Genomic DNA, 11,423 nt, shown 5'->3' on the forward strand with positions numbered 1-11,423 from the left:
ACGATTTACAACAGCCAGGTCATGGAAACAACCTAAATGCCCATCGAAAGACGAATGGATAAAGAAGATGTGGTACATATATACAATGGAATATTACTTAGCCATAAAAAGGAATGAAATTGAGTCATTTGTTGATACGTGGATGGATCTATAGACTGTCATACAGAGTAAAGTAAGAAAAACAAATATATATTAACGCATGTATGTGGAACCTAGAAAAATGGTACAGATGAACCGGTTTGCAGGGCAGAAGTTGAGACACAGATGTGGAGAACAAACGTATGGACACTAAGGGGGGAAAACTGCGGTGGGGCGGGGATGGTCGTGTGCTGAATTGGGCGACTGCGATTGACATGTAAACACTGATGTGTATAAAATTGATGACTAATAAGAACCTGCAGTATAAGAAAACAAACAACAAAAAAAACAACTAATACTAAACTTTCTTTGGGTTATTTGTATGGAAATATGTTAATATAAATGTTTCAGACATTACATGAAATTTCTAAAAATCTTATATGTTCTGGTATAATGTTATAAGTCATAATTCTAGTTATTACTTTAAATGTATATCTCAGAAATAACTAAATTTCCTTGTCAATTGCATTATTATGAACTTTCATCAAATCTTTAACTGTGGTCATTTTTAATTCTTTTGTCATTTACAGAGAGTTCTGGGTGTACTGTGATGCTTTTGCAAAAATGTTCCTGTAAAAGGGTTTCATCTTCAAGGAATTTTTGCACAAGACTCTGACAAGTACAGGTTTCTGGTAACTGACTAGACTGCTGAACTGAATGAATAAGCATTTTCAGAACTCTAATGAAAAACTGATGAATTCATAAAAGTGCTAACAAAAGATCAAGATGAAAAAACCAAATTAATTACATGGGACTGAGTGAACTGATGAGGATGATTATAATTTTTGTGACTTTCTGTTTGAATTTTTTAAAAAAAGGTAAATAGAAAAAAAATTAAAATAGATCTCCCTGCCTATTTTTTAAGTTTATTGTACTAAAACCCAAATCCAGTTTTTTTCATAATTGGTTTTCCTTTAAATTAGTTTGGATAAGTGGGGCTTTATTGTACAGTTATTCCTAAGTGGTTAAACTGATTATAGAATACAAATAGTCCATGAAAATCTATTACCAGATTTCAGTTTTAAAAGAGTGCCCTGAAAAAAAGAGAGTGCCCTGAGATGACCACATTTACTCAACTCCGAGTATAGACTGCCATAGGTTTATCAGTCGTTTACTTTTTAGATGATTTTCCTGTTTTCCAAACATGATGAGTATTTTGCACTTCATATATCTACATATGTGTTTAATACAGGAAATACCTGCTGAAAATTCTATTTAAATTGACTCTTTACTAGCTATAGAATTAGGAATTTTGATTACCAAGATACAACCTGAAGTCTAGGATGATATAAAGAAATTATGTTTATATTTGTTGGTGTGGTCTATGGGCTTTTAAAAAAAATCCTCCTCTTCTTTCTCTTCCGTTGTCACTTTTCAATATACCTTATTGTTTTCCCCTCATTTTCCTATACATTTAAATTTATTTTCATTGTTTTCAAACAGTGACTGAATACAACGTTATAGCTTTATCTCAAATTGCTCTCTCAAGAAAGTCTTCTCAATCACTTAATGTAAAATATGCCAGCATAATATTTTTTTTAAAGCACATATTGAGCGGAACCAATGTGAATGCAACATCAATGAAGTAAGACTGGTCTCTGCTCTATTCTCAGAGACTGTAATTCAAAAAGTAGTTGACATTATTTGCAGTGGTTGACAGCCTCTTCTCAGACTGTTTGAATAAATTTGGGTATTAATATGCTTCCTGCCTGTTTAGAGAGAATTACTGTTCTATGTGCCTCAGGAGACTTTTATTTCCAGATTTAACTCAGCACAATATAGGATGGGTCCCAACTTTTGAGTTAAGCGTCCTTCTTTACAAAGCATGCCTTGATTTAATGGGCATGTGTTCACCTCTTTCTGAGGTGCACACAGCAAGTATACACAGATCTAAGTGTCTCCTGAGAGCCTCAAGACACTTAGCCCCAAGATAAAAGAGGAGACATGCAAAGGAATTGGGTAGAATTGTGCAGTTTTTCCAAAGTTCCTAGAGAGCAGATGTGGTCTTAGGGAGGTAGAGGGATAGACATTCACTGAGCACCTGTAGGCACTTTGTATACATACATCTTCATCTTAACTTCTACAACAACCACATGAGGTGGAGTTACAGATGAGGAAACTAAAGATCAGAGAATTTAAATCACTCCCTCAAAGTCATTCTGCCAGTTTGTCAAGGTAACAGTGCTTGGCACATAGCACGCACTCAAATGAATAGTTCTGAATATTGAATGAGTCTTTCAGGGAAGCAATTTTCAGCATGCACCAAGAGCCTCAAAAACGTGTATGTCCTTTGAACCAGCAGTTTAATCTCGAGGAATTATCAAAGATATGGACAAAGATTGTGTGTGTGTGTGTGTGCATGTAAATGCAAGAAAGTAAGTGCAGCCTCATTTTAAAAACAAAACTTTCCTAATAATTAGCGATGCTGAACATCTTTTCATGTGTCTGTCGGCCATCTGTATGTCTTCTTTGGAAAAATGCCTATTCAGATCCTCTGCCCATTTTTTAATTTTTGTTTTTTATTATTAAGTTGTATGAGTTCTTTATGTATTTTCTTTATTAATCCCTTATCAGATATATGATTTGCAAATACCATTCTCTATTCAGTAAGTTGTCTTTTTTTTTTTTTTGATGGTTTCCTTTAATGTGCAGAAGCTTTTTAGTTTGATGTAATCCCATTTGTTTAATTTTGCTTTTGTTTCCCTTGCCTGAGGAGACATATCCAGAAAGATACTGGTAAGACCAAAGTTAAAGAGCATACTGCCTATGTTCTCTTCTAGGATTTTTATGGTTTCAGGTCTTACATTCAAGTGTTTAATCCATTTTGAGTTGATTTTTGTGTATGGTATAATATAGTGGTCTAGTTTCATTCTTTTGCATGTGGCTGTCTAGTTTTCCCAGCACCATTTACTGCAGAGACAATCTTTTCTCTGTTGCCTGTTCTTCGCTCCCTTATTGTAGATTAATTTTTCATATGTGTGTAGATGTTTCTTCGCTCTCAGTTCATTTCCAGTGATCTGTATGTCTGTTTTTCTGCCAATACCATACTGTTTTGATTAAATATAACTTTGCAGTATAATTTTAAGTCAGGGAGTGTGATACCTCCAGCTTTGTTCTTTGTTGTCAGGATTGCTTTGGCCATCTGGGGTCTCTTGTGGTTCCATATAAATTTTAGGATCTTTTGTTCTAGTTCTGTGAAAAATGTCACTGGGATTGCATTTAACCTGTAAATTTCTTTAGGTAATGGATATTTTTAACAGTGTTAATTCTTCCAGTCCATGAGCATGGAATATCTTTCCATGTCTTTGTGTCTTCAGTTTCTTTCAACAGTGTCTTACAGTTGCCAATGTGTAGATCTTGTACCTCCTTTGTTAAATTTATTCCTAGGTATTCTTTTTGTTGCAATGGTAAATGGAACTGTTTTCTTAATTCTACTGGTTATTAGGGAAATTTAAATTAAAATCACAATGAGATATTACCTCATGCCCATTAGAATGGTTATTTTCAAAAAGGTGTTAGGGTGTGGAGAAAGGGAAACCCTCAGCACTGTTGTTGGGAATGTAAATCGGTGCAGCCACTATGAAAAACGATATGGAGAGTCCTCAAAAAATTAAGAATAAACTACCATATGATCCAGCTATTCCATTTCTGGGTATTTGTCTGAAGAGTATGAAAACACTAATTCAAAAAGATATATGCACCCCTGTGTTCACTGCAGCATCGTTTATAAAAAGCCAAGATATGGAAACAACCTAAGAGCCTACTGATGGATGAATGGATAAAGAAGATATGGGTGTGTGTGTGTGTGTGTGTACAGACAATGGAACTCAGCCATAAAAAAATGAAATCTTGCCACTTGTGACAACACGGATGGACCTTGAGGGTATTATGCTAAGTGAAATAAATCAGAAAGAAGAATACAAATACAGTACGATTTCACTCATATGTGGAATATTTTTTAAGTTAAAATTAATTTTTAAAAAAATGAACAAGCCAAACAAAAGGAAAACAGATACATAGATACAAAGAACAGAGTAGTGGTTACCAGAGAGGAAGGGGGTCGGAGGAGGATGAAATAGATAAAAAGGGGGTCAACTGTATGGTGACAGATGGAAACTAAGCTTTTGGTGGTGAGCATACTGCAGTGTATACAGAAGTTGAAATATAATGGTGTGCACGGAAGGAAGGAAGGAAGGATGGACACTTTTGGACACGCACCCAATAATGAAAAGGGAAATAATTGAATAAATTACAACAGTGTTATGTAGTCATTATAAACAGTATTTTCAAAGAATTTTCCATGGCATGGGAAAGTACCCACAATAGGATACAGTACTAAATATATACAGTATGGCCGCAACCATGTTTTAGAAAAACATAGACAGAAAAATTACTAGAATAAAATGTACCATAAATGTAAATGTGGTTATCTCTAAGCAGTTGAATACTACACGATTTTATTGCCTTTTTATAGTAATATGTATTCTAAATTTTCTATAGTAAGTTGTTTTAGCTTGTAATAATGACAAGATGTTTTCTTTTGTATTATGGCTTTAAGAAATGCTTTAGGAACTGCTACACTGAAGTCTTCATTCCATACAGTTAATGCAGACTGTATTAATCTCAAATACAAGAAAATTCCCATGGAGAGCCAATATTAACAGTGAGTAAGAGAACTGGCTCTGGAGCTGGGCTTCCTGAGTTCAAAACCTAGCTCTGCTCTTCACTTACTGTGGGATCCTTGGTGCACTGCTAACCCTCTCTCTCTCCGTTGGTGCTCCCATTGGTAAAAATGGGACCAGTGATGTGCCATTGAATAAGGCTGTTGTGAGGAGCAGATTTTAGTAAGTGCCTAGTAAGTGGTCAGGCAACTGCTATTCTTGCATTGGATTTAAAAGCTATTTAACTTCTGTTATTTTTATACCTTGTAGTTGTTTATTTTAAGGCTGGTAACAACAGATTTTTTTTACCAACTTTCTCTTTCACTATAGCAAAAGCATTCCCCTTTTTGCATTTTGTTGACTTAATTCATTGAATTCCTGGCACAATCTCTAGGTGAGATAGCTGGCTTCATTACACACAGATTAAACCCTTAGTCATTTGGCAAGTTTAGAATCTGAAGATCTAGTTAGATCATGTAACAGCATCAGTCATGTGTCCAACCCTCCGCTAAGCCATGGAGAAATCATTAGAAGGATGATACATTTTTCCTGCCTCTAAGCCAACCAACATTTATTGAGTCTCTCCTATGTGCCAGGGATTGCAAATACAAAAGTGAGAAAGGCCCAGCCCCTTGCCTTCAAGGAGCTCACACTAGATACCCAGCAATTACATATGCATTATGATAAATGCACCATTTGAAATAGACACAAGATACTGTGTATGTTGGGGGCAACAATGGTTTAGGGTGGGCTAGACATGACGGTCTTTCCTAGGAAAGGGGTCTGAAGTGTACTGAAGCACATAGGAGTAAGTGGGAAGGCTAAGATGAGACTCAGAGTTCACAAAGAGGTAGCAGTAAGCACAAAAGCATACAGGTAAAAGAAACATGACACATCTGCGAAAATTTAGGTAATCTGGCAAGGCGTGGGATTGGAGATCGCTAGGGAGAGGAAAAATGGATGAGGTTCTAAGATAAGCTGAGAGTGAGGCAGGGCAAAGTTCTCAATTTTTTCTTGGAAGCAGTGAGAAGATGGTAACAAATTTGCCTTTTTAGAAGTGTACTATAGAAATGTGTGGAAGATGAACCAGAAAAGGTGTGGGGACACCTAACAACAAAAGGCTATTGCTGTATCTCTGAAGGCAAGAGGGACTGGATCCATAGAGAGATAATGAAGCTGGCAAAGAGGGCGGAGAGTAGAGAGCTGGACAGCAGGTGACTTGTAGTCGTATGTGGTAAAAGTGAGGGAGGAATCTGGACTGGGCTCCCAGATTTCTGAATTGAGGAGCAAGCTGGGAAGATAGGGGAGTTACTGACTGAGCAGGGGACCCCAAAGAAAAAGCAGGTGTGATAATGGGGTCAGGTGTAGACATACCGAATGCAAGATGACTTTCGGTGACTCACCTGAAGTTGCCCAGTAAGAAAACATGGGTCTGGAGCCTCAGCAGCACAACCTAGAAAAAAGCAAAAATTTGGTCACTGAAGCCATGAGCTGAGTAGAATTGTCCTAGGGAGAGTCTGCAGAATGAGAAAGAGAAGAGGGCCAAGGACAGAACACTGGAATTACAGCATTTGCAAGATATCAGAGAGAATAGAGCAAGCAAGCGGGAGACCCGAATCTAGAGGAGGAAGATTCAGGATTTAGGGAATGGTCAGCAGAGTGAAAGGTGCCCTCAGGGAATATATAATCCAGCTGGGAAGTCATCGCATCTATGGGTGAAGAAATGAGGTAGAAGAGTTGCCCATGACTGTACGTGATCAGTCACCCAAGAAGGATATAGACAGTTCTTACAAAGTTGAGAAGAGAATGTAATTGACCTGAACCTTGATAAAGGTGATGGGACTTCACTGAGCCTGAAATACAGGTAGAATTGAAACCAGGGGAGGACATTTCAACCGAGGTGATGAGATTTGTTCAAATCCATGCTCATGGCTGAAAATAACTGAAGGTGGATTTTTTATTGATAGTGGTCAGCAGTGTCATCACTGAATAATGAGGACAGCATTTGGTTCTCTTTTAGTTATAACAACTCTTGGTTAAACAGTATCATATAAAACTGGGTGCAGTGTTGATCTGACGTCTGTACAAGATTAAGAAAGTCATGACAGGAAAACAGTATGGCTCACACAAAGCAGATTCATTCTAGAAACACAGATGTGTCTCACTTTGAAGGCACCATGAGGGTCAGTTCCGATGGGGAGAAAACCTATCCTGGTTATATACCCTCTTGATTTTATGATAACTAATTATAAAATCCCTTTGGTTTAATGCAGCTGTTCCTGGCTGTGGAGTTGCAGGTAGCCTGCCCCATCTTTCCTCTAGCCTCTGGCGGCTAAGCTGTGGGCATGTGGAAGGAAGCAGGAAGGGGAGATTTTCTTGTGCCCTCCCCCAACTCCTCTGCACCTTCAGTCCCTTCACTGTCTTATTCTTTCCCATTGGCCTGTTCCTTCTTGGGAGCACCTGGCTTGCAATGCAGCTTAGGCAATAACTCTTCATTTACCAAGAGGAATAGGTTTCTTTAGGACAGAAACAGTCAGGCATTACCTTGGGAAATAACCTGTCAAAACCTATCTATGCTGGTGTTCTCACAATTCTGTCATAGTGATTGCTTTCCATGACCAACGCCACACCTGCAGAGAGGAAGGTACAGAATAAGGAAAAGGCATTGGGAAACCAGGTTCCAGTGCTAGCTACGTCACTTCCCTAGTGACATGATCTTGTGGAAGCCCTGAACCTCACCTAGTCTCAGTCTTCTCAGTAGAATTTCTGTGACAATCAAATGAGACAATATCTGTAAAGATGCTTTATGATTGCAAAATGCTATTCAAATATTAAGCAGTGGTGATAGGCTATAATCATAACCATGATATGAAAGCAAATGGGAACCCAGATTTCTCCTCCTAAATCTGTTCTGAAGACCGAGACAGACCTTCCATTCCAACCCTTGCATTCAGCCAGTTTCTCCAGAGCCACATCTCCTCTGTTAATCTGTGCTGACTTATCTTGGCTGCAGTAGTGGTTGATGCAGCTGAGTAATAGTAAGCTAACTCCATTCTCCTCCCGTTAGTGCAGAGTGGAAGCCCTTGAAATCCACCCCTAAAGAAGAAAAGTAGAAAACAATTTACAAAGTGCTTCCGCTGGGGCAGGCACTTTCTTTGGCTGAGATCCTTTTCCACAAACCACAGACTGTTCCCACAGAGGAGAAATGAGGAAGCCTTTGCAGCTGAGACCAGTGGAAATTACGTTTCTATAAAAAGCTGTCTGTGGCTAGGTGTATCCATCCCAGGTACAAAGGTAAATGATGTAATAAAAACTTATTCAAAGACATAAAGCTATTATATAAAATGCCATTTAACTATCTTGCACTCAGCATTAACAAAATACAGCTATAAATCTCCTTTGGTTGTAATTTGGCAAATTTCTAGGTCTCCATGGGTTATGCATCTGCCAGTTCATCACTGTTGAATTCTCTTTTCCAGTCCTGGTACATGGGATGTCAGGGATGCATAACCATTTGAAATGTGATGGTTTTCAACTTTCTCAGTATCATCATTCATGAATCTGGGAGTGCCAAGTTCCTTCTAGGACAGGTTTCTGTCACTGTTTTTTACCTGCTGGTTAAGTACAGTGCTGAGGCCCCATATTTCATATACTTGAGATCAGAGGCAAAGAGGACCAACCAACCATGCCATGGCTCGGGATTCAAGGTTGAGAACTGACATATCTCCTCTGAACTTTGAGACTGATCGATAGCTTCTTACGTGGGGCTATGCATATAGGGGTGAAGGGGTAAAATGGAAGGGAACAGTTGAAAGGAATACAGAGCATCATATCTGGAGAAGTTCTGTACTCCCAATTTTCCTGTGGTTATCCATCTTAACCCCAGGTCAAGAGGAAATGCTCATATGATCCAGATATGTCTCACTAAACTTGCCTAATTCTATGGACTTGTTAGGGTTCCCATCTACCTTTGCAAGCCAAGTCCTAAATTCAGATGGACCCCGCTCTTCTGAGCCTCACCAAACAGAATGCCGGTAGAATTGAAATGAGTGCTGTCAGTGATGGGGCTGCGAAAGAAGCCTTCAGCACTTGCCCAGGTCCTACAGTCAGTGGGTATTCTTCCTAAAAGTGAGTCAGTCAGACCAAGTCAGAAGAAAAGTTGACTTGTTTCCTAGACACTCAAGGCCTTTCCAGAGTCTGACCCACCTTGCTTTTTTGGGGTGCTCACCCTGGGTGGGGGGTGTCACTGTAGGTAAGCCGAGCCAGCTTCTGATGCTTTCCTGTCCCCTTTCAGGAAACAGCATCCTCCATTCGGCAGCCGACAGCGTGACCAGTGCAGTGCAGAAAGCGAGCCAGGCCTTGAACGAGCGCGGGGAGCGCTTAGGCCGCGCAGAGGAGAAGACGGAAGACATGAAGAACAGCGCCCAGCAGTTTGCAGAAACTGCACACAAGGTGGGTCCCGCAGTGCGGCCGAGGGCTCAGCTCTGGGTTGTCAGGGAGCTTTGGTGCCCAAAACTTTATTTCAGTATGTTTCCCAGCTGGGAGGCACAAAGTCAAGCCTCTTTTTTTTTTTTTTTTTGGCCCCAGTATACAGTTTCCTTCTGCTACTTAGTAAGTACCAGAGTTGAGAAGATTTCTTCTTGGACCTGTTTCTTTGGTTATCTCGTTTCTGCTGTCTTTATCCCTGTCTCTGACCCCGTATCTTTGGGAAATGTGGACCATCTTTACTTCCTACCCAGAAGCTTAAGGTTCAAGTTTCTGGGAACAGGATGGGGGTGGGGGTAGGACAGGTGTAAGAATATCCCTCCTCTGTTAGCCAGTGCTTGAAAGAGGACTGTGGGCTCTTGTGCCTACTTTTTCATGCTGTCCCTTTCTGGTCATGAGCCTCGCATCCTGTGTTCTTATCTCTTTACTATACAAAAAGCAAATTCTAGTCCCAGGGCACCTCAGGGCTAGTTTCCCCTGTGGAGGGGCCTTGTACCTCTAAGGCTGACCTGACTAGTGCAGAGCTGCCTGCAAAATTCCCACCTGCCTCTGGGCCCAGAGAATGGTGTTTTCCACATGCCTCAGGTGTACACATGCACTGAAAATGTGCCTTTCCGAAGGGGAAGGGGGAGTTTTTATTGGCAGCCAGCTATCTAAAAGGCAGTCACAAACCAAAGGAAAGAGAAGCCCTGTTGGCCAGGTGATAAAAGAGGATTTATTACTGTTCTTGTACTTTGGATCAAAGGGCAGCTCCTTTCTGGCTAGTGATTTGAATTTAGGTTTCCAGAAACAACTTTTGCTGATAATTGTGGCATGTCAGACTCATGATCTGGCCTATTCAAGATAGGCTTTTCAGGTGACCTTTGGGGAAAAAATTAATGTGCTTCAAAAGAAAACCCCGCTTTTGCTGAGGAACCAAGAATGGACAACCTGAAAAGCAACGGGAAAAATCTCCCCAGCTCAGCCAGGCTGGCCCCTTCCCGAGGCTTAAGCCCAGGCCTGACTGCAGATCCAGATCTGAGTGGATGCATCTAGCCTGCCCTTCCTGCATCCCCTTTGCACAGACCTGTCTCGTTGTCATCAGTTCCCTATCATGACAGTGTCTTACTGTACTGCTGCCTTAGGGGCCCATTTGGAGTTCAAACCTGGCTGAAAATGCAGGCAGCCCTGCTGGGGGCCAGAGCCTGTCTTGCTGTGGCTGTCACAGAGGGAGCAAGCTCAGAATTGTGGTTCCCCTCATCCCTTCTGCAGCCTTTGTGATATAGAAATGATGATGGAGTGAAGATGTTAGAATTCCTACCCAACTTCATTTATAGCAAGAGCAACTGAAGTGATTTAAAAGGGGGATGGGCAGTGGAAGTCTGGGGGAACATTTAAAGTGTTGATTTGGAGAAGAGAAGACTATAGGAATTATTTTTTAATTGTCTTCAAGTCTGGGAAGCGCGATATTGCAGCAATTCTCTTTCGTGTCTTGTTATACAGAATAGAGCACTCAATGGTGCACTGATAACATTCCGCTAAAATAAGAGTTTAGATTAATGATTAGGCCATGAACCAGGTTACCAAGGAAGTCTGTGAAATCATTCTTCCTAAGGCGGAGTAGACAATACCTGGAGGTCATCCATGTCACTATCCGCCCCAGAGGAGGTCATACAAACACTGGGTTGGATAACCTAACCAGATGGCCAGAATTCTTGGCCCTGGTCACCCTGTTTCCCTGATACTGTGGCCAAGTTTGCTAGGTAGTTGGGAAGACAGTATGGTATGGTAGTTAACGTCTTGTGTTTGATTTAGCAACTCCATGACCTTGGGCAGGGGCTTAATTTCTCTAAGCCCCAGTTTTCTCATCAGTAAAATAGGGCTAACTAATAATAGTACCTTTCTCCTAGGGTGTTGAGAGAATTGAATGCATTCAAACCTATAAATTGGTTAGTACAATACTTGGTGCATATAAACCTCAGTTAATATTAGTTATAATTGTTTCCATAAAAATGGTTTCTGCTGAACCTGCTCCAATCCATCACATGATGAGCACTGTAGAGGGTTGGAGAAATGTGACTGAGGATCCCAGCACAGGGGTGGGGAGGGACTGGTGGTGAAGATTTTGTGCCCTCCAAAGGGGGGTGGGAGGGCCTCCTG

General features: G+C 40.5%; 1 protein-coding gene across 1 annotated transcript in view; it reads left to right on the forward strand.

Annotated features, from left to right (window-relative positions):
• STXBP6 (syntaxin binding protein 6) overlaps window positions 1-11,423 on the forward strand; it is a 227,737-nt gene that overhangs the window by 212,480 nt on the left and 3,834 nt on the right. The window contains exon 5 of the mRNA XM_007449679.1: window positions 9,094-9,251. Coding sequence (XP_007449741.1) covers window positions 9,094-9,251 — 158 coding nt within the window. The remainder of the gene's footprint in view (window positions 1-9,093; window positions 9,252-11,423) is intronic.

The sequence above is a fragment of the Lipotes vexillifer genome, unplaced genomic scaffold (assembly GCF_000442215.2).
Source record: "Lipotes vexillifer unplaced genomic scaffold, Lipotes_vexillifer_v1.1 scaffold296, whole genome shotgun sequence".
NCBI lineage: Eukaryota > Metazoa > Chordata > Mammalia > Artiodactyla > Lipotidae > Lipotes > Lipotes vexillifer.